Source organism: Pteropus medius, unplaced genomic scaffold (assembly GCF_902729225.1).
Source record: "Pteropus medius unplaced genomic scaffold, Ma_sr-lr_union100, whole genome shotgun sequence".
In the NCBI taxonomy this organism is placed as follows: Eukaryota; Metazoa; Chordata; class Mammalia; order Chiroptera; family Pteropodidae; genus Pteropus; species Pteropus medius.
Window position 1 is genome coordinate 2957478 of NW_024356397.1, and position 23232 is coordinate 2980709.

At 48.1% G+C, this 23232-nt stretch overlaps 1 protein-coding gene and 1 pseudogene across 1 annotated transcript; one reads left to right on the forward strand and one right to left on the reverse strand.

Moving 5' to 3' along the window:
• The first annotated feature begins 1266 nt into the window (after positions 1-1266).
• POU6F1 (POU class 6 homeobox 1) lies at positions 1267-22765 on the forward strand. The gene is given in 13 exon segments (XM_039862253.1): positions 1267-1555; positions 5013-5145; positions 9086-9180; positions 10607-10802; positions 12232-12353; positions 13258-13483; positions 14014-14182; positions 14184-14259; positions 14920-15048; positions 15681-15884; positions 17960-18101; positions 18649-18817; positions 19463-22765. Coding segments are annotated over 11 exon segments (1827 nt in total). The 5' UTR covers positions 1267-1555; positions 5013-5145; positions 9086-9132; the 3' UTR covers positions 19809-22765.
• Positions 6917-7733, reverse strand: LOC120602192 (swi5-dependent recombination DNA repair protein 1 homolog; annotated as a pseudogene).
• Positions 22766-23232: the final 467 nt, after the last annotated feature.

Below are 23232 nucleotides of genomic sequence, written 5' to 3' on the forward strand. Positions count from 1 at the left end.
GGAAAAGTATATAGCGATGATCTGGAGCCACCTGGTGCTGCTCCCCTCTCCTCTCTTCTCCTCCCCTGCAGCATTCTTCTACCCCTGGGCTTAAGGAACAGTCCGGGGAGGGTCGAGGGCTCCACTTCCATCCTTCTCACACTACCTTTCATTTATGCCTACCTCATCATAAGACCACCAAAACAGTGGATGGAGCAGCCTAGACTGACAGCAGGCTGTCTCAATGTTGGAATCCACTGTTTACCAAATTTACAGATCCTGCAATTCTCCCCAATTCTCCCCTCATCTCTTCTCTTCCCCTTTGTTCTTCCAACTCCTTACTCTTCCTTTTGTCAGCTGTTTCTCCGATCTGCTTTCAGTCAGCCTCTTCTTACAACCTTCCTCATTCCCTGCCTTCTTGAGCCTCTAGATAAACCCAAACCTCCTCACGTGTCATCACCACCACCAAGCCAGACGTTTTTCCTCCATCCCAGAGAACTTTTGTCTATTTTTTACATTTCCTTGTCTGCTTGGACAAGACGGCAGCCAAGCTGTCTTTGGACGACACAGCCCACAAGCGCTACTGAGGTGGCGGCGGTGGGGGCGGGGGTGGGGGGGAAGCATTCAATTCAGGACCAAAGTCCGCTCCTTGAAATGGAGTTGGGCAACAGCTGCTCCAGACATTCGACGCTGGCTGAGCGATGTCTGAGCTCCTCTTCCTTTCCCGCGGTAGAGTCCCGGCCTGGGGCTTGGGAATGGACACGAACTTGACTTTCAACGTTTAGAAAGGAAGATGACTGACTAACCTAGAGAGGGAAATGCGGTTGCTGGGAGTCACCGCTGTTACCACCCCACCCTAAGCTGAAGGGAATGTGGCATAGGGTCCCCAGTCCGGACTCCCGTGCGCCTGCTCCCACTCTCGCACCTTCCAAAATGAAGACTTCAAGCGGCATTTCGGAGGGGGCTGCGTGACCTGCCGCACCGACCCTCCACTCCTGTGGGGGGAGCGAGCCTGCGGGGCCTCCCAGCGTGGGTAGCGGCTGAGGGTCCCCTCCCCGCCCCCATCCCTGGTTTCTGGCTCCCCGATCCCCTCCCTTCCCCGCCCGCCCCCGGCGGCTGGCGAGCGCGGTGCAGCATGCGGCAAAGCTCTTTGCATAAATTATGCTCATGACGCAGTAGCTAAAAAAATCCAAGTGATAGCAGAGGAAGGAGGGAAAAGGAGGAGGAGGAAAGGGGCTGTGGAACATGAGGGAAAAGGAGAAAAATATACTATACCTGTGGCCCCCCCCACTGGCCCTTCCCACTCCGCGGCCTTCACCCCTGCCGCCTAGCGTAGCCCGTGGAGTCCCCTTCGGCTCTGCCCAGCCCGGGCTGGGGGCCCGGGGGCGGCAGCGGGTCCCGACCGGTTACCCGGCCGAGCCGAGCCCAGCCAAGCCGCACTGGCTTCTTTGTCTGCGGGCGGCGGCCACCCGGGCCCCGGCCCCGGCCCCCGGCTCCCCGGCCCGGACTGTGAGATGAATCGCTAATCGGTGGCCGCCGGGCACCTAGGGCGAAGGCGGCTGGGGCTCGGGCTCCGGTAAGTAGCGGGGTCCGGGGCGGGGAGGGGTTTGCACGGAGGGGGAGGGGGCCGGGCAGGGGAGGTTTCGGGTTTGGTTAATATGCAATGCCCGTAATTAGCATAATTTATATATTTATGATAAAGAGGGAAAAAAATGCCGCGGGGCCGGGGCGCCAGGATGCTGGGCCCGGCAGCGGGGAGCTCTGGGAGTGGGACAGCGTGCGGCCGCCCTCCTGGGAGCGGGAAGCCCAGGGCCGCGCCCTCGCCCGCCCGCGGGCCGGCGGGGACCGGGAAGGGGTGGGGGCAGCCGCCAGGTAGACCCCGTAGGGAGCTTGCACCTGGCCCCTCCCGGTTTCTGTCCCTGGAGCCAACGTGGGGTACAGACTGTAGAAGATGTTCTATATACAGATCCCGTGGCGACCAGGAGCGGATTCTCGCCCCACGGGAGAACCTGGGAGCCTGGGTTCCCGGCGGTTACTGTCGGCTTAGGAGGCGAGGGCGACCTGTTACAATTCTCTCCAATCGCAATACACCAGGAGGACTGGTGGGACTCCGGGTTAGGGACCCGGGCGTTGCTGGAAGGGTGGGGGAGTGGTGGGCGGGTCACCATTGAGCAGAGCATGAACACTTCATAAATATTTAATAACAATATTATTATTAATACATTTTCATAATAATGGGCCGATATGTGCTCCCTGGGCAGTCTCATCTGGCAAGGCCAAGGGTGCCTTGCAATCTTCACTTTAGCGTTGGGATCTCTCACGCAGCTGTGATTGGAAGCCTAAAACCTGCACAAAACAGCCTCTACTGAGGGGCAAGGGTAAATCAAAGACTGTCAGGAAGCCTTCCTGGGCAAATGAAAAAAAGCTCTTTGCAGAGATTTTATCTTTATCTGCTCATGTGCTCTGAGTCTCTGTTCTGAAAGTAGAAGGCTGGTCTTCAATTGTTCATAGACGTTTATCTCTCCTCCCCTTTCTTGGTAGTCTAAGGCAGCCAACATTGACAAGCATATCAGCGGTAGAACTTTATTAGTTCACTTGTCCGAAAAAAAATACCCACTCTGTGCCACACTCTGAGCAATACAGATAGAACTTCTTCTGTCCTGGAGTTTCCATTCCAGTTTGGAGGGACAGGCAGATCATAAACATGAAAACAAACAAGATAATGTCATGTGGGGGTGTGCGTTTGTGTGTGTGTGATAGGCTATTTCTTCTCTTCTTGAAAGTACTCCCTGGCAATTAAGAAAAAGTGAGTCAGAAGAAATTTGCTTCCCTGAGGGTTCTCTGCATTATGAAGGAACATGGGCTAAGATAATATCCCCCTCCCCAAGATTTACTCACTATAAAGTCATAATAGTAATCTTTTACATTTTTTATAACACTTTACAATTAAAAGCATTTTTATATGCATGCTTTACTTCAATTAAAAATAATAACAATAACATAACAAACAATTATACAATGCTTGCTGTGTGCCAGGCCCCGTCCTAAGTGACTTACATAAATGTTATCAATTTAATCCTCACAGTAACCCATGAGGTGTGTGCTATAATTTAGCCCCATTTTATAGTTAAGGAAACTGAGGCTTAGAGGGGTTACCTGAGGCAGAAGCAGTACTCAACTTGGGTCTTCTGCCTTTATGGCCCAAGCTCTTTCTTGTCAAAATGAAGATCAGAAAGTCCACAAGAGGGAGTGAGACCTGGGAGAAACTGGCCAAGGGAGACAAGGTTTGGGATTGAGGAGCTGGACAGGCATATTAGGAAGGAGTAAGTGTGGTCAGGGTTCTTCAGAACTCAATCTTACTTCTTTAAAATCATTTTTTAAGTCACCCTAGTATTGGGAATGGGGGCAAAAAAAAATTGAAATAGGATATGTGTTTTGAGGAGAAGATAGGAAATATGAGAAAACTAAGTAATCCGATTTCTTACTTTGTATTTTCAGCTAATATTCATTAACCTCCTGTTATGTACTAGGTATTATAACCTCTTGTTATGATAATAAGTGGACCTACATTCTTGGAGCTTACAGGCTAGTGGGGGAAGACACCTACTTTTTATTTTTTACATTTCATATGCTCCCTCCTATCGTCCTGCCCAGAATTAATCAAGTTTGGGCATAAGAGAAAGGGGGCAGGAGGAGAAACTAAACCTAAATTTGTCCTTATTAAACAAGTCTTTACTCACATGCCTAAGATTATAAATGGTAGGTTTGAAAGGGAAAATAAAGTTATTCACTGCTTTTCGATTTTTTTCCCTTTCCCTCCCTCTGGCCCATGTGTGTGCCTAGCTGGTCTACCAACCACATAGCAAGCCATTATTTCTGCCCGTGGATCCAGGGTCTGAAGGGGAGGATCTGGAGCAGAACTGAAAGCTTCCACTTCCCAATGTGTCTTGATCCTTGGGGGCCAGAACAGTCCCCATCCGCCTTCCTCCCATTTACAGAGAGAAGGCTTGGTGTGGTGTCAGAAGGCTAGGAGTCTGGGGCAGGTGGACACACTTTGAAATTTGAATCAGCCACTGACTCTACTATGATCCTGGTCAAGTCACCTGACCTCTCCCAACTTCCATTTCCCTATAGATAAAAAATAGAGATCATAATAAGAGCATTTTACTTACATGATCTCATATTATCATAACAACCCCATAATGCTTGCCCATTTAATCATCATTTTAAAGATAAGGAAATTATGCTTCAGAGAGATTAAAGCAGTTGCCCAAGACCACAAAGCTGTTTAATGGCCTAGCTGGGGCTTGAATCTAGGTTTCCTCCAAAGCCTATACCCTTATCTCTCTTTGATCCTCAACTTTCTTATCTATAAAAATGGTGATAATAATAGCTAATTGCTCTTAGTGTTCTGTACAGTAATTCTAAGGTAAGCTCTCTTATTATTTATCCCCAAGAAATCAGAAAAGTAACCTGCCCACATGTGGACAGTCACACAACTGGTCAAGCTTTAGTATGTGTTTGCTCCATGCTCTCTTGAAGTTGGTGTCAGAATTGAATATCTTACAAAATTTATTGCAACACTATTCCCATTTCAAGTATGGCAACTGAAGCATACATAGAGAGGTTAGGTCGTCTCCTAGGGCTTCACAGCTAAGAAATGCTGAAACTGAGAGACGAACCTAAGTTCTTAAGTGCTACACTAAATTGAAATGAGATAATGTATGTAAATTTTTATAATAACTGCCATTTTCTGAACACTTATTATATGCCAGACATCAATCTAAATTTTTTAAATGCATTAATTTATTCAATTCTCACAATAGCCCTATGAAGTAGGTGCTATTACTCTCATTTTTATTGATGAGGAAACTGAGGTACAGAGGTTACATTATATGTCCTGAGTCCCACAACTAGTAAATATTAGAGCTGAGAATATGAAAGAAAGCTGTCTCCAGAAGGTGCTTACTGTAATACCGTGTGTAAAGGGCCTGGGTCCCAATAAACTATCAGTGATTATTATTCTTCAACAGGTGGGAAGGCAAATCTGTGTCCTGGGGCCAGAAATGGAGAAGGGTGGGAGGATATGCAGACAAGCCATCAAGCAATGACAACTTGAACGAGGTAGCAGCCCACCTGGAGTCTGATGATTTAAGAACAGGGCAGGTAATATTTGTGTGCTAGAGGGGATGTGGTATTTCTTCACACCAGGTACTAAAGTTGTGTGGACGGAGGTAGTAGTGATAAGAAGTGGGAGGATTCTGGGCGTATTGGAAGGGAGAGCCAACAAGGATTGCTGAAGGAGTAAATGTTAGATGTAAGAGAGAAAGCAAGGGTGTTGGCAAGATTTTTGGCCTGAGCATCTGTGAAAAATAAAGGCTGCCATTTGCTGAAATGGGGAAGGCTGCATGCAGATAGAGCAAATTTGGGGGTGAAAATCAGGAGTTTGCTTTTGAATATGTTGAGTATAAGATGATGTGAACAACCAGTAGGCTGTTGGATATGTGAGCATGAAGTTCCCAGATGAGATCCAAGCTGGAGATTTAGATTTGGTAGTTGTCAGGCTGGGGAGACCGTCTGTGGATGAGGGGAAGAGTAGATTGTCTGCCCTATTCAGCTCAGCCCCAACTATCCATTTATACCAATCTTTTGCTTCCAGTCCTTGTGGGCCTACTTGAGTGACAGCTCTGCAGGAGGCAGGTGGGTACACAATTTAAATACAAAAGTTATATAGAACTGGAGATACTGATATCTATAAACAACCTAGCCTGAGAGAATTGCAATGTCAAAAGTTTGAAAGGTAATTTCTCATAACAAATGTGACTCTTTCATTTGAATACCGGTAATATTAATTTCAGCTCAACCAGCCATTCCTTGGAGTCAACTACCTTCACACAGAGTACCCTCTACCCCCCAAAATGAGTGTATAATGAGAAGGTATTTTACACCTCGAAAACCTCAACTACATTAAATGTTAACGGAGTGACTAAAACCACAGAAATGAGTCTGAATTAAAAGTCTGAATCCCATGTAAATTCCATTTTCCTCTACATGGCACAAGATTCTTATAAATAAAATTTCATGTCTGAAACACATGCTCCTCTAGAACTAGGAGAAAGGAACACACAAAACTTCATTGAGAATCCCTTCTGTGGCTCCTCCACCATTCTCTGCTCATCCACAGTGACATTTAAACATACTGTATTACAGTTACCTTTTTATTTCTTTGACTCCCTTATTAGACTGTAGAATTCTTGACGAAGCTGGGAAATGTGTTTTTCCCACACTGTTTCCCCAACACCTAGAGCAGAGAAGCTGCTGAAATATTTGTCAAATAAACGAAGGACAAAGCATTTCAGGATTTTTCCTACTAGGATCTCAGGCAACCCTAGGGTGTTCTGATCTGTTTACAATTTCCCAGTGCTCCTCCTGGATGTCTTGGAACATTGCCCTAAGCCCAAAGCAATTCCCAAAGAAGAATGATAAGTGGAACCAGGTCCTCTAACTCATCTCAGTCCGCTCTGCTGAGAGTCCTGGATGGTCTTGGATCTCTGGGCCGTAGGCAAATGCCTCAGCACTCTCAGTTCTTTCTCTCCCCGAGAATGCCTGTGTTTTAGATGTTAGCACAGGAAGGCTGGGGTAAGTGAGTCATCCGTTAGCCAAGCAAGGTGCCATGCCAGGTTTGCTTCAGGAGTTTTTCAAACTCAAAGAGAAAGAAGGCAAAAGAGGAGGCTCTGAGTGGGCCCTGGCTCCCTTCCAGGATTTAATGAGAATTGTACAAATTATTTTTACTATTATTTAAAATGTTTAATATTTTAAAAAATCTTTTCTTTGAGAAATTTATTCAAAATGCTAAATTTTCATTTTAGAACTTGGTTTATATTTATATAACAGAGTGCCCTAAATTGACGTTCGTCAGGATACCTTTCTCTAAGCCCTAGTGGTTTCTTCTCTTATCTTTAAAATGTATTAAGTAGCTTTTTATTACATTGTGATTCTCGAAGATATTCAAGAAAAACATGATGACTAAAACATCTACAAATTCTTCTTCATTTCTGTTATAGTGTAGCAGTTTATCGTCTAACTAACAGTGGTCTAACTGAGTAAAACTGAGTTTCTTGTTCTCGGATATAGTTGACTGTAACTCATAAAGCAACAACTGGCTACAACTTCACCACTTCTTCATTAACAACTGTAGCTGAGACAGGTCATTCTTTGACCTATACATTTTGACTACTGTAATTTTGGCCTCTGAAGAAGGTCTTCTTTCTCTTCAACCTGCTTTACCAATTTTGCCTTTTCTTCATTTAATTCTTGTTTGGAAAGCTTCTGATTCACAAAAACATTTTGGAGACCACTGCATGACCCACTACCAAGTGATTTAGGTTCACGTGCATTGACATTTTTGAATGTATTTTTCGAATATATATTTTCTTCAAATTCACTGTCTACATGTTAAAATTATTCTTTAAATTCTAGTTTTCTTCTGTTGAAGATGCTGGTTTCTCTGAAAAGTTCTGATTGTTTTCTTCATTTTCTAAGACGTTTTACCGTTCTGTAACAAGGATTAAATGAAGATCTTATTTTCCTTTAATCGTTTTCTAAGTGTTACTAATAAGTTGCTTTTCGGAACTACTCGTATGGGGAGGTGGTGGATTAGCACAGGCCTGTGGAGTGCTGGGTAAAGTCACAGCTGAGTGTGATGGACTTTCCATCTTGGAAATCAAATCTTGGTTTATCCGTCACTGAGCCATCCCCAGAGAGTGCAGAAAGCCCATAAATGGAATATTATCCAGCTATAAAAAGGAATGAAGTACTGGTATATGCTACAACATGGATGAACCTTGAAAACCTTCTGCTGAGTAAATGAAGCCAGACCCATATTGTAGGATTCCATTTATAGGAAATATCAAGAATAGGCAAATCCATAGAGACAAAGCAGATTGCCAGGGACTGAGGGTGGCAGGAAAAGGGTATGGGATTTCCCTTGGGGATGATGAAAATGCTCTGGAACGAATAGTGGTGATGGTTGCACAACATTATGAGTGTGCTAAATTCCACTGAATTTTACATTTGTAAATGGTTAAAATGGTGAATTTTATGTTATATGGATTTTATCTCATTCAGTAAAAACACACAAAAAAGAAAACAAACAAATGACCCTGGGATGGCAGAGGAAGAGAAAGGGGAAAGTGGAGAATCTAGAACATTTCTCTGAGCTTTGTTTCCTCATCTACATGGTGAAAATAATGCCCCCGCCCCCAGCTGCTATGAATGATACATGAGTGTTACCTAAAATGCTTAGCCGAGTAGGCGCTCAAATGTTAATTGTCTTCTTTTCTATATAAGTGTTTAAACCTATTTGTCCCCTTTATTACCTTTATTTCTTTTGACTGTATGGTTTGTGGCTCCAGCCAGACAGCCTGTTCTTACAAGGGCTTCTCCCACTCCTCACTGCATTTGTCAGACTACTCTACCATCTGGGATGTTGTCCTGCCTCCAGTGTGAAAGGCCAGTATGATCCTTGAGCCATTGCCACGGAATCACCTAAGAGGTGATTCTGTGGGACCCACATGCTGAATTGGACTCTCTGAGGATGTTTGATCCAGAGGAGGCTGGGGGGATCTGTGTTTTTTAGTAAGTGCTCCAGGTGATGATCATGCACTTTAAAGTTTGAGACTACTGTTTTAATTTATTCCTGTCTTTACCATCCCTTCCAGGAAGTCTGCTCAGACTCCTCCCTTGAGAAGCACTCTGATACCCAGTGTGCTCCTTATCCATGTCTGAGGTTCTGAGTCAGAGTCAGACTCTGGGTCAGGGTCACCTTGGGTCACCTTGGGTTCTGCTGAGTCTACTCTCTCCCAGTGGACTCAGGAACGCCCAGGGACAGATGCCTGGCCCTCTCTTTCCTCTTGTTACCCTGGTGTATGTTCTCCTAGGACACTTTAAAATCCTTAGAATCCTGTTTTGTTTATTTCTACAAATATTTGGGAGAACTTAGCTTCTCTCTCTTCCTACCATTCTACTTCCAACTTTTTGAGATGGTATAGAAATTGTATTACTGTCACATCAGCCTTTGCTTTTCCCATCTCATTTCACTCCACAGGATGTGCTAGGTGTGGGTTGACCCCAACCCCACCCTGACAAGTGACCATGGATCCAGGAGCTGGCCCAGAGTCATCTCTGACTGTCAATGAGCAGGTATCTTCCGGGTCAGGTGGGAGAGTGAGGGTAATGGACCAAGCGGTGTGGGCAAGTAGGAAGACCCCACAGAGCCCCTCATTGTTTCTTACCAAACTTCAGGGTCACTTCACCTATCCAGATGTAGTTGCCAGTTAGGGTTTCTCAGGGACTGAGTTTGGGGATTTAAGCTATGACTAAAAAGTGAAATTAAAATGTGCAAATATGTATAAGCTTACATGGGGAAAGATTTGGACATCAGGACATTGCTTATATATTTTTTCTAATTTTTCTATAATGACCATTTAATACTTATGTAATTTTTAAAGGGAGAAAAAGATTACTATTTCCTAAAATGTAATTGGAGTGAAGTCCCTCATAGGTCAAGTTCGAGTCAAAAAGGCAATGGCTTTGGGGGGTTTATTTCATTCCAGCTCCCTTGATAGATCACATGGTCACTTTTTCCAGCCGAGGCTCTGGCTGGATCCAATTTTCAGGCTTAAGGAGTGTGTCATGGGAGTGGTTTCAGGCACAGGCCAAGTGCAGGGGAGGCCCGACACAGAGCTTTTTAACGTACAGTGTTCTTGATTCTTGAATGGCCCAATTGGAAGCATTTCAGTGCTGCAGGTAAAGAGCTGAATGCTGGCTGTTTGAGCAGGGAAAGAAGATCAAGTGTTCTGAGGAGGCCCAGGGACCGCCTGCATCACTGGGATGTGCAGGCTTATCTTTAAGGTCAGAGCTGGCCCACAGCAGATGGCACAACTGGAGCCACAGGCTCACAGGGCACAAGCTCCAGTCCAGGGGGATGGGGTGAGAGGCTGCGTCTTCAGGATTCCTGACCCTTGTTTAAGGAAATTAGCTTGCAGGGAAATCTTGGCCTTTACCTTAGAGTTTTGGAAATAAAGAAATTATGAGCTGAAAAAGTTACTCAACATTAGGGAGCATCTGTTTTCCACCCATTTACCTTTGAGGGAACTTCTATAAGGTTTCAGGAGCCATGAAGTGGGATTTGCTTGTTGGCCCAGCTTAAGCTGTGGATACTGTGTTAGGGGCTCTCACAGCCATACACCAGTGTCCTAGAGGCCAAAGGACATCCTTGCAAGGCTGTGGGATAGGCCATTTACCACTCCCTGAACCGAGTCTATGAGAGGGAGCAAATATAAATATTCCCAAGTGGTCTGGCTCAATGGGACTTTTTCCAGCTTGTGTCAGGCCCTTCCCCCTGTCACCCGGGCCTACTTTCTCCTAGCAGCAAATTCTCTGGAATCAAGGAGCTGCAGCTTGCCCCAAGCTCTGGAATTCTCACAGAGCACACAGTCGCTGGGACAGGAGGTCTTCATCCTGAGGTGCCATTTCCTCTCTCCCCCAACCATACCCAGAGCTCTGGTTCCCAGGGAGGTCTATATCATCCCCTCTCCCAGCAGTGATTCCTGTCCTCTGTTTGCAGGTCATCGTGATGTCAGGCCATGAGACCATCCGTGTGCTGGAAGTTGGGGTGGATGCCCACATCCCTGCTGAGGAGGAGGACAAAGGACTGGAGGGTGTGGCCAGCGATGGCTCCCAGAGCAGAGGTCCTGCTGAAGCCAATGAACCTGCTGACGAAGCTGGGCCAGACAACCCAGACTCCTCTGCAGAGGCAACTGGTATGAGCCCATTCCTCCCATCTGGCACTGCTCCACCTGAGACCCTTTCTGTGGTTCCCTGGAGAGTCAGCATAAGTCCCTGGGGCCTAGGTGGCTTTAGAGTTTTATCATCTTCCTTTCTACGGGACAGCCTCTGGCCACAACTTATACTTCCAGTCAACTTCTAGGGCTATCCTGTACTCTTTGTCTCTGGAACTTTAGTTCTGGTTTCAGTCACTTCCGGACCTAAACTGGGATGAGTCAGGGTGAGATGAAAGGAGAGTGGCAGAGCTCAGCTCAGGTGATTGAATTAACCTCAGAGAAGATTCATAATCAATAATATTATGATAACCATACATGATGTTAGATAGGTACTAGATTTATCAGGGTGATCACTTTATAAGTTATATAAATGTCTAATCACTATGATGTATGCCTGAAACTAATATAATATTGTATGTCAACTGTAATTGAAAAATTTTTTTCTTTTAATTTTTAGAAAGGAAAAAGAGAGGAGAGGTTACTTGCCTCCACCCCAGACATTCTGATTCAGTAAGCCCAGACTAGGGCCTTGAAATCTATGCCCAGCCAGTATTAAGAGCCCACTGATCTGGTCTAATACCCATCATCCAATACTTAGACTCCTTTTAATGCCTCACCATATATTAAATAATAACCCCTCTCCTCATTGTCGTGTAGCTTTGAAGAGGCTTCCTGATGTGGGTCCCCAATACCTCACTAAATTAAGGCAGCAAGAGGAAGTTATGACCTGGCTGCAAAGCTTCCGTTCACAGAAAATTCCTTTAGAAGTTCATGGAAGCTGCTCTTCCAGACTTCAGACCTCAGGGACTGGCCGAGAATAGCTGCTTGACTCAGACAGCCACTGTGATCCTGAATGTGGCAAAGATATGTCCAATTTTCAGGGACCGTCATTTCAAGGACCGTTCCCTGAAGAATCTTTGCCCCTTCCCCAAGCCAGCACCTGTATCCAAAAAGTGTCCTGAGGTGGGGTGAGCAATTATGCAGTTGCTAGATGAGCCAAGGGAAGCTGCTCCCATTGATTCTAGCTCCTTCCTTCCCTGACACATGTTCACTTTAGGCCCCTCTACTTACTATGTCATTGGTCACAGTATCCTATAAAGCCAGGAAATGAGAGACTGGTATCCAACTGTTTAGGCCTACATTTTCTTCATTTAAATGTGGGAAAAGACAGGCTTACCTCCTAGGTCTGGCGCAAGGCTTTCTAGCCTCCTCTTCTCCCTACCAGTAGCATTTCAAAAGTTACTTGCTGGGCCAGGGGAAGCTAGTGATTGGTCTCCAGTTATGCAAAAACACAATATGGGGCTGAGAATTGCCACTTCAAGCTACAGACAAGACAGTCCAGTCCCGTGACCCCTCTGCTCACACCAGGCTCACTCCTTGTCCTTCTTTCTCTCATTGCCATGTGAAGTGAAGCCACTCCCAGGAATCCCTTTGAGCCCTGCCCCGGTTGTCACCACCTTCAGCCAAGCCCCAAGCCAGCCTCAGACTTCTCAGACCCTGACATCACTGGCTGTACAAGCTGCCCCCCAGGTAAGAGCCACTCAGAGAGCTGGACAGAGAACAATGGGCAAGAGCAAGGCATAGGACTGCCAAGATGGGGTAGCCATGGGATCTGGGAACTTCATGAGGCAGCACAGGGAAGGGGCAGTGGCTCGAGGGAGGGAATCCCCTACTAGGCACCCCTGGCCTCTCCCCTGCCCCAGATTAGGCCCACTGAGAAAAGTAGATGTTATTTGCCAGGTAATCTCCTTGGGTCCAGCAAGGGTTGTAGAGATCGCATTAACTCTTCATGCCTCAGGCTTTTCTGTTTCTCTAATGGCTAAATGAGTGGATACACTTGTCAGCCCATCTAGTGGATGCCTGAAAGAGTTAATGCACTATTCACAGAGTTCTCGTTTAGAGCCAGGGGACAGCCCTGGCAAAATTAGAAGCTGCCTCCAGGATCCTCCAGGAGTACTGAGCTCCCTGAGACCTTTCGCTATATGCACAGATCTCCTAGGCATCCATTAAAGGTAGCGTTAATCGGAAATTCCCAGAGGCCTCTGTCGGCTCTTGACCACTTGGGTCCATCACTCCCTTGCTTCCTGGCCACAAAACACCGGTCCTGTGGGCAAGGGCCCAGGGAAGGCCTGGGAGGCAGCAGACTGTAGTGGAAGAGGCCCGTACACCCTTTACTGTCCTGTGAACAGGGCCAGGCCCTGTCCTTGCTTTGAGTTGCTTCTCTGAAGGCAGGATAGTCCGATCTAGGCACCCCTTTCAGGGTTGGACCTCTGGCCAGGGCTTATCTCTTCCCCCACTTCATGCGGCCTTTTCCCCACTGCCTCAGAATGCTTTGTTTGTGCTCAACTGGGTCTGAGAGACCCAGTGTTTGCGCTATCGATGTTGATTTTTTTTATTTTTTCTTTTCTTTTTGAAATCTTGTTTGCTTTTGCAGGTCTTGACTCAGGAAAACTTAGCCACAGTTCTGACAGGAGTTATGGTTCCAGCAGGGGCAGTTACTCAACCTCTTCTTATCCCCATCAGTATTGCAGGTCAAGTGGCTGGTCAGCAGGGGCTGGCCGTGTGGACAATTCCTACAGCAACCGTGGCTGCCCTCCCAGGACTGACCGCTACTTCTCCTACGGGGGGAATTTTCAAGCCACCTTTAGCCAGTCTCCAAGGTAACGGCAACTCTCCCCAGGACTGCACCAGGCCCCTCACCACCCTACACTACCATTCCTGCACACGGGCTTGCCATGTTGGACTCAGAACCTGCAGCTCGCCCAGGGCAACAGCCTTGGAGTTTGGATCCAGTGTCCCAGGCACCCAGCCACAGAGACGCTGCACCAACTCAGGACTCTAGGCGATGACACCATGCTGGCCCAGCAGGCCTCTCTTACTTCAACCAACTGTCTGAGACTGCCCCTCTCCCCCCACGCCAGAATTCACCCCATGACCAGCCTCCTGAGAAGGACTGCAAGAAGATTCAGCTTCTGGTTTTGAACCTACACATCTCCAGGCCCAAGGGAGGGGGGATGAGAGAAGTTGGCATGTGCTGCCCCCTGCAAGGATCAAGGGAATCAGCTGCCTGTCCCCGCTCTGCCCCACTGCCCCAACCCCCTCTCATTCTTGTGCCAGATCCCTTGGGATTGGAGCTGCTCTGGGCTGCAACTAGGCATTTGAGCACCTTTGTCTCTGCCTTGCTCCATAGCAGCTGCTGTGCTGAATACCGCCCTTCCGGCACCCGTACAAGCTGCCCCACCGGTACAGGCCTCCTCGCCCGCCCAGCCCCGGCCACCAGCTCAGCCCCAGACGCTGTTCCAGACCCCTCCGCTGCTGCAGACCACGCCTGCCATTCTACCCACTGCTGCCACCGCTTCTGCCCACCCCCAAGCCAGTGGATACCCCCCCACAGATCACCGTCCATCCTGCAGGCTTCGCATTTAGCCCGGGAATCGTAAGCCGCTGCCCTCACCCAGGGATGAACTGAATCTTGGGCCAAGGGTGGAACTGACAGGGGAGGAAGGAGGTGGAGGACCAGCCCCCTGAATATGGCTCTTTTCCAACACGTCAACGGAGATGGGCTCCCTCTGAAGCCTTCTCCTTGCAGCTGCCAATCCGTCCATCTCAAACAAGAGCAGACAACTTCTGCCAAGAGGGCTGGGCAAATTCTCCAGAACCTGAACCACTGGACCAGCCTTAGAGGGTGGGATGATGTCTGGGGACTGCAAACTTGTGAGCTGTCACTAAGGTGGAGCTAGAGGCTCACAGACCTGTGCCAATGTTGGTCCACTGTGGCTCCTGGCTTGGCAGTGGAGTTGTTAGATGTGACCAAAATCACATCAGCTACTCCTGTCTAGCCCTTCTACCCTCCTAGGCCTAGCCTGAAAGATTAGCCAGAGTTACTCTTCCATGGCCGTGGCCGATCCTTCCCGGCTGACCCCCTGCAACCCCTAGCCCTAGATACTATTCAGCTAGTGGACATGGGCCTGCAGCCCACATTCATATCTGCCCCACATCCCTACCTCCCCACCCCAATGCCCTGAGCCCTCTTCACTCTGCCTTGGGCTCTTTCCTGTCCCTCAGCCTCTGAGCAAGATTCTTCTTCCACCCACAGATCAGTGCTGCTTCCATTGGGGGGCAGACTCAGATCCTGGGCTCCCTCACCACCACTCCAGTCATTGCCAACGCCATCCCCAGCATGCCGGGGATCAGCAGTCAGATCCTCACCAACGCTCAGGGGCAGGCAAGTGGTCAAAGCCAGGGTTGAGGGGTGGCAGCTGTGGAAAAGCTAGCTGGGGGGGCCAGAACTTGGGCTGAAGGTCATAGAAATTTAAACAGGGTGTCAGGCTGCTGTTCATATCTCCTGTATGGCAACTCTCTGCTGATGCTGAAGCCAGGCAGGGGTATAGCCACCACTCTGCCTTAGAGGTGCCCACTCTAGTTGAGGTGAGCACCCACTTCATTTATGGAGCATCCACTTTGTGGCCAGGCTCTTGCTAGGTGTTTTCTCATACACTATCTCACTTCGTTTTGAGTACAAATTTATTAGGCGAAGATTTTTATTCCCACTTTTTAGGGGAGAAGACTGAGGTTCAGAGAAATTAAGCCACAGAGCTAAACTGTGGCAGGGTGAGGATTCACGTCCAGGTCTGCTGACTCCACACACCGACTTATTTTGGCTCCATCACAGCTCTGGAGATAGAATAAAGGAAACAGCTCTTAGAGTGCGAATCCTTCACTTTACTGAGGAAGAAATTAAGGCCCAGAAGGGTTAAGTGATTCATCTAAGTCCCTTCCCCTGCCAGTGTAGAGAGTTGGGTTGGGGGAGCTGGACACTGCCCTCACCTTTAGGGTCCCTGCCTTGTTTCCTCCCAGGTTATTGGAACACTTCCGTGGGTAGTGAACTCAGCTAGCGTGGCAGCCCCAGCACCAGCGCAAAGCCTGCAGGTCCAGGCTGTGACCCCCCAGCTGCTGTTGAACGCCCAGGGCCAGGTGATCGCGACCCTAGCCAGCAGCCCCCTGCCTCCACCTGTGGCTGTCCGGAAGCCCAGCACACCTGAGTCCCCTGCTAAGAGTGAGGTACCAGGGCTGGGGTGGGGGTGGGGGAGCAGGCAGTACTTATCTGGCATGGGCTGCCTGTCTCCAGATTATGGGCAGGACAAGATTATTTTCTGAAGCCCATGGGAAAGCAGAGAATCTCCCCAAAGTGAGGGTAGGTCCCAGGGTAGAAAGCCCATGTGAGTCACACATGTTCTGCCCAGGGAAACAGCATCCCCCCCATCCATCTTCCACATACACCCAAAACGTGTCTGTGTGCCCTCAGAGGCCAGTGCTATTCTGAGAAGGTCAGGAAGGAGGTGGTCAAAGTAAACCGGGCCTTAATCAGCTCCAGGGTGAACAAACTGCCAGAAAAGCCCTAGGAGGTTAGTTCTGCATCCCCTCCCTCTTCCCCCTTCATCCTTCCACCCCTCCACTCTGCACTGTGGCTTTGATTATTCATTTGTTTGTTTATTCTAGGAGCAGTTTTTGAGGGCTTACTATATATCAGGTGCTGAAGATATAGAGATGAATAAGATGCCCTTCCTAGCCTTAGGTAGCCCAGCATTGAAAGCGATTACAAGGCAGCCTGACAAAGACTATGATAGGGGCATGATAAGGGAACCCAGAGAAGGGAGCTATCGACAGACTGGGGATCACTGAACTAATCTAAAGAGATGAGTTGGATGAGAGAGTATGCTACCTTTAGGAAATCGCAAGAAGTATAGCACTCCAGAGCAGGGGTTCTCAAACCTGAGTGTGTGTCAGAAGCACCTAGAGGGCAGATTCCCAGGCTGCAACCCACAGTTTCTTATTCAGTAGGTCTGAGGAGGGGCCCAAGAATTCCCCTTTCTAAGAAGTTCCCAGCTAATGTTAAAGCCCAAGGTTCTCAAATGTGATATGCTGCTTCTCAGCTTGTGAATAACCTCTTAGCCTCATCTATAAAACAGAGATTATAAGAGGACCAACTGCAGAAGGTTATGAGTGTTAAAGGATATATTACACATAGGCAATTAACACTCTGGTACACAGAAAGCACTTGAAAAACGGTGTTTTATTATCACTATTATTAGCTAGTGAAGTGTCATGGGGGAGTTCTTAGCAGAGAAATAGCTGATTAGATTAGCATGAAAAAAAATTCCCTTTGTTATCCAGGGATAACAAGAATGGACTGTGGTGAGACCTGAGTCGTTAAGGAGACAGCTTAAACAGTTCTAGCAAGAGACAAGGCACTCTGAACTAAGGCTAAGGCCCTGGGAAGGGAGAGGAAATGGACTAGAGAGCTATCAGGAGGTAGAATTCAGGGAACAGGACCCATCCTAGAGGAAATTTGAACTTTTCAGGAAACTCTTAAAAAAAAATACTAAAAATACTAATTTCATTTATTTATAGTTTCTTTTGATTATAAATGATAAATGATTTTTATAAAAATTCGAAGATTATGTGTAATGTAAAAAAGTAAAAATCTCTTCTAATTCCACACCCAGAGAAGACTTCTGTTGACAACTTGCTTTATATGCCTCACGATTTTTCCCTGGAAATTCATATGTATTTTTTAAAGAAATTATTCCATAAAACTTTTTTCCACCTGATTTTTTCTTTTTTCCCACTTAGCACTATGACTCAGTTCTTTCCATGTCAGTAGTTAAGAGATGACTTTATTCTTTTTAATGGCTGCACAGTATCTCTTTTTAGGGGGGTCCCAGATGTCATTCGCTGGTTCCTTATTAATGGACACTTGGGGCCTGGGAGGCTCTAGAATCAGGTTTCTCCTTAAGGGCAGAGATTTGAAAGCAGTTATCCTAAGGGCAGACACTTGTTGGAGCTTTGACCAAGTATACTGAAGCTTTCTGAGCCTCTGACCTTCCTGTTTCACAGGTGGCTACGAGACTCTAGCTTGGTGGGTCAAGTTGTTGTGCTTATTTTGGAGGTCATTATCATTGGGCGGGTGTTGATAGGTAGCTTTTAGTTTTGCTTTTTGATAGGACACAGGTAGGAGTGTGCTGAGTGAATGTAAATTCATGCCCATTTTGGCCCTGCCTCTGGTCCATGCAGGGACTCCGACCCCTTGAGGTGGGCAGGTGGGCAATAGGGGCTTGTTGGCTCTCTTCTTATAGATGCAACCCATCCAGCCCACGCCAGCCGTGCCCCAGCCTGCTGTGGTCATCGCCAGCCCAGCCCCAGCGGCCAAGCCATCTGCCTCTGCTCCCATCCCAATTACCTGCTCAGAGACGCCCACTGTCAGCCAGTTGGTGTCCAGTAAGTGGCTCCTGGAGGAGGTTGTGGAGAAGGGGAGAGGCATTTATTCGGACACCTGACCTCTTTAGAAGCTGCTCTCCTTAATAGACTTCCTGGAGTTTAAACTGAAAGGATAAATACCCAATGCCAGGGACTGGCTTTCTTATTCCCATTCCTACTGAGCTGGATTCTAGGCATAATAATAGTGGAGGCACTTCTCTGAGAAGCCTAGCCATTGGCTGTCTCTCCTGTGATCTCTCACCTGGTATTTGAGGAATGCGTATGGCCAACAGATGTGCTTGGGGGCCAGGAGTAGGGAGAATGGGGAGGGTCAGCAGTCAGAGCTGGAAGAATTTGAAAACATACCTCTATCTCCAGACAGATTGGTCCAGGCCCCCTTCCCCCGATCTTGTTTGTCTTGGAGACAGGGTTAATGAGGATCTTAAGGGTGTGCTGGCCTTTTGCTAAATGTCTTCATCTTTCTGCACCAGGCCAGGACAATGGACTAGATAAGCAGTGATGATTATCTGTTTTACACACTCACCTTTGGTTTCTTCCTCTGGCCTAGAGCCACATACTCCAAGTCTGGATGAAGACGGGATCAACTTAGAAGAGATCCGGGAGTTTGCCAAGAACTTTAAGATCCGCCGGCTATCTCTGGGCCTCACTCAGACCCAGGTGGGTCAGGCTCTGACAGCGACAGAAGGCCCAGCGTACAGCCAGTCAGCCATCTGCCGGTGAGTAAGGTTGCCTGGGCAAGGTCAGCACCTACTCAGGCATCTGGTGCCACTTGGTGTTCACAGGGACCTGGGTTTCTGAACCCTTCATTTTCCCTTGTTCCTAAAGGTAGATACGAATACCTGGAGTAGCCGAAGACTGATTAGGTCCTTCCAAGGGAGGACCCTCTGATATTTATCCTCCAATCCTGAGCATTTTATATGGTCTTTTGCGGGCAGAGATTTGAAAGCGGTTATCCTAAGGGCAGACACTAATCTATTCAGGAATCCTGGAGGGAAAGGAGGAGGACAGCACGCACAACATCCATTTGCAGTTTCTGGAGACCTCTCAAGTATGACTCCTCAAAGGACCTCACTCATTTGGGTGTCAAAGTTCTAGACTGGTTGTTTACAAAGCAGTTGCACTGTTATCACTACACTACTGAACTGAGGCCATGGAATAGCCCCTCTGTATGACCTGGGATATAAGACAGTTTGAGGAGTCTGGGCTTGACCAAACCAGGGGGATCCAGGTTGGGGTGGCGAGGGAAACATGAATACAGTCTCACCAGCCCTGAGGAGCAGCCCCTTGAGGAGACTGCTTACACCCAGGTGTGAGGAATAAGACATTCTCACTGTCCCTCTCTGGGTTTGGGTCATCTACAGGTTCGAGAAGCTGGACATCACGCCCAAGAGTGCCCAGAAGCTAAAGCCGGTGCTGGAGAAGTGGCTGAATGAAGCCGAACTCCGGAACCAGGAAGGCCAGCAGAACCTGATGGAGTTTGTGGGAGGTGAGCCCTCCAAGAAACGCAAACGCCGCACCTCCTTCACCCCCCAGGCCATAGAGTCTCTCAATGCCTACTTTGAGAAGAACCCACTGCCCACCGGACAGGAAATCACTGAGATTGCTAAGGAGCTCAACTATGACCGGGAGGTCGTGCGGGTCTGGTTCTGCAATCGGCGCCAGACGCTCAAGAACACCAGCAAGCTGAACGTCTTTCAGATCCCTTAGGGCTCAGCCCCCAGCCCTGTGTTCCAGCACTTTGTATTTGTCCCTTGGCAACCGGCTGCAGCCACGGCTGTGACAGCACCTGTCAATCTGCCACGTGTAGCTGTGCTTATCCTGGGTCTTGAGACTCCACCGTGTGCATGTGCGTCAGCTGCCTTCCATCTGTCTCCCACATATTGCACATCGTGGGGAGGGCAGAGGGGCTCACTGAGAGTGTTAGGCTCGGAGCTGATCATGCCAAGGGAGGGGATTTGGCGTGTCACTTAAAGAAGCACTTTGGTAACTTGGTTTTTGAAGGGTGAATGCTGGTGGGGAACCAGAAATGCCCCACGTTTGGGGCAGGGCTGCAGCAGCCCCTAAGAACTGACCATTAGCTCTTGTTTCAGTGGCATTCTTTTTCCACCCTCTCTTTTCCTTTGCTCCTCTGTGTGAGCGTCACAGAATATTCTAGCATAAGCAGCTTGTCCAGGAGAACCACAGCCTCAACCCCCATTGCCTGCAGGCACACTGTCCCCTGAAAGGACCCAAGAGACACAGTTCTGAAAGGTGTGATGTGCTGCTCAGAAGGCCAGACTCAGTGTCTGCCTTGACCTCAAGTCAGAAGGTTCCACAGTCCTGGGGCCAGAACATGTCATCTCTTCTCCCGCCTCTCTCTGGTTCCTTTGGGGGGAAATTGCACTGAAGCAGAACCTTTTCTTTTGTAATCCATTTGGAAGGAAATAGCAGTGAATTCTAGTTATCTTGGGGTTGACCTGGGTCTGTGGCAGGTTAGGAACACAGTAAATAAGGTCATCCTCCCAGATTTTAATCTAATCTCTGTTAATGACCATCTCTGCCCCTCCCCCGCTTCAAAACCAAACGAACAGTGTAGGTTAAGGAACTTGCAGCCTGGAAAATCTCACTGCCCACGTAAGCAGGTACTTTGGAGAAAAATGAGGAAAGGAATGCTGACTCTTTCTCGTCCTTGCACTCTCCTCAACCTAGGACTGGGCCTTCTCAGAAGGGGCAAATTAAACAATAAATCAGATAGCAAGGTCCTGGGGGAACGGCCAACATCTGGAAAGAGCTGATGGCAGCCCAGGAAGGTCTCTTGGAGAAGCTGACTTGACTCTATTTTTCTTTGTAACTTTAAGCCTTGGATACTGAAAGAGAAATCTTATTTCGTCCAGAGTCTTAGACCCTGTGTTTGTGTAAGCGATACCCCCAGTGTTCCACTGAACCAAGAATACTGCCGGAGCAGGATGGGTTTTGCCTCTAGAGCGGGTAACTATGGCACATCGGGGGTTGGCATCTCATCCGAGCTGCTAAGTAAGTTTCCCAGCCTCACTGCGGCTGGACAAACCCTGGAATTCAGCAGGTTCCTCCATGAAGTCAGGAGAGCTCTAAGAGGTTTCTTAGATGAGCCCAGCCTTGCTGTGTAGACCATCCCTAAAGGACCACAAGTCACAGGGGTCAGCCACCCCCTGTCTTCACTACTCTTGTCCTTTTGCAGCCAGGTCTCCAGCAACTGTTCTCCACTGTACCTCACATGATACACCCTGAGGAAGTGACTGCCAGGCAAAGGCACGTCACTGCCTCTGCTGGAGGTACAGCCACCTGCTAATCTAGCTTCCTCTGGAATGCTGCTTCCTTTCCTGCCTACAACTGATCCCTCCCAGGCCCTACAGTGCCAGCGTGGCCACCTTCTTGGTAGCCCTGCCAGTGAAAGGACAGTTGTGTGCCAAATTGCCACATACACATACTCCCACTCCACTGCACTGGGACCAAGCAAATCTGGCAGAGTGTAGTAAGTGTGAGGAAGGCTGCCCCAGCCTTCCAGGAGAGAATGTCTCCCAGGGGAAGTCTCCACACTCAAGTTCAGGGTTATCGACCTATTTCAATGAGACGATATGCTCACTAGGGAGGGGCATGATAAACAGGTTTTCAGGAATAAAGTACCAGAGTTAAGAATTCAGTGATCTATACTTCAATAAATTAGAGAGATACAGGTTTTCACCTTCAAATACTTGCATTCAGATATGCTTTCTTTTTTGAGGAGACAAGTGGGTCACAGCTGGTGCTTTGGGAATAGCACATAATTCAGGGTGTGTCCATAGCAGTGGATATGCAGGACACCATCTGCCCTGTGTCAGAACAGGAAAAAGATAATGAACTGCTGGTCTAAATTAGGTCTGACCAATGCTTTCTCAGCTCCTCCTTTGTCTAAATCTATCTTCCTAAGGCTGGGTTAGAACTAAATCGTTTTCTCCTCTGCACAAAGGATGGGTAGGTCTTTCAGAGGAATGATACCAGGGTCAGAATATTTGTAGGCTGAATTCTCCAGGCAGCAGAGTGCAGGGTGACCCTGAAGTGTGCCCAAAGCGGAACTCACCAGCCTGTGATCTTTGCTCCTGCTTCCCCACTGTAGAGCTGCCAGGAAGCAGCTGTGGCCCTGAAGTGGGTTTTCTGTTTTGTTTTTGGTAGCATCAGGCTCTAAAGGGAGTTGATATAAATTTTGTTTTGAAAGCACCTTTCTGAACTTAAAGCCAGAGCTCAGTGGCTCCTTTGCTGTGGAAAGGCAGGAGAAAGAGCAGAACTGGTTTCACTGTTTGCATGTGGCTTTTTTGTTTCCATAAATGAAAGAAAGACCAAAACTTTCTATGTCCTGGTGAATTAGCTGGGGCCTTTGACCCTGCACTACACATGGTATTTTATTCGGGTGGGGTCCAGGGAAAGAATTTGGCCAAATGGATTGAGGAACACATTTGAATTCAGAATGAGAGACCCTGACATTTTTGTGTTCTTAGAAATCCAGTCACTTTCCTATGCCTAGATTCCTTTGCTGTCTCAGAAGCCAGGCTCTGACACTGAGGTTCTGGCTGGCCTCCGGACATTGGCAAAACTTGCTGAGGGCTAGAGTGAGGGGAGGGGAGGGGAGAAGCACTTGATGTAGTCGTGTGGAATAAACAGTATTTTTCTTTTGTACTGGTCTGCTGTTTCTCCTTCACCTCTCAGAGTGGGGATATAAGGGACTCATGTCAGAGGCCAAGAACTCGTGTCAGTGAGCTGACTTTGTAGCCTGGAAAATACCATTGCAAGAGGGTGAAGGTCAGTGCCATGGACTCCCACTTCAGATGGCCCTGTCCCCAGCCCTCCAGCCACAACCCTCTCCATGGGGTGCAGGGTCAAGGGGATATGCCCTTTCTCTTTCTAGACTACCCTCCTAGTACCTAGGACCCCAAGCCCCCTTTCTGGCCCGTCTTCTTTGGGTCCTGACAACAGACTTGCTATTGGTATGCATATTCCCAGGCCTAAGAGGTGACCAAGGGGCAGCTGTTTGTCAGAGAGCTGGGTGGGCAGAGCTTGGGTATGCAGCCTGGAGTGTCTATACATATACACAAAACCTTTAGCAGTGTGAGATGGGGCTGCATGGGGAAGAGCAGGCAGG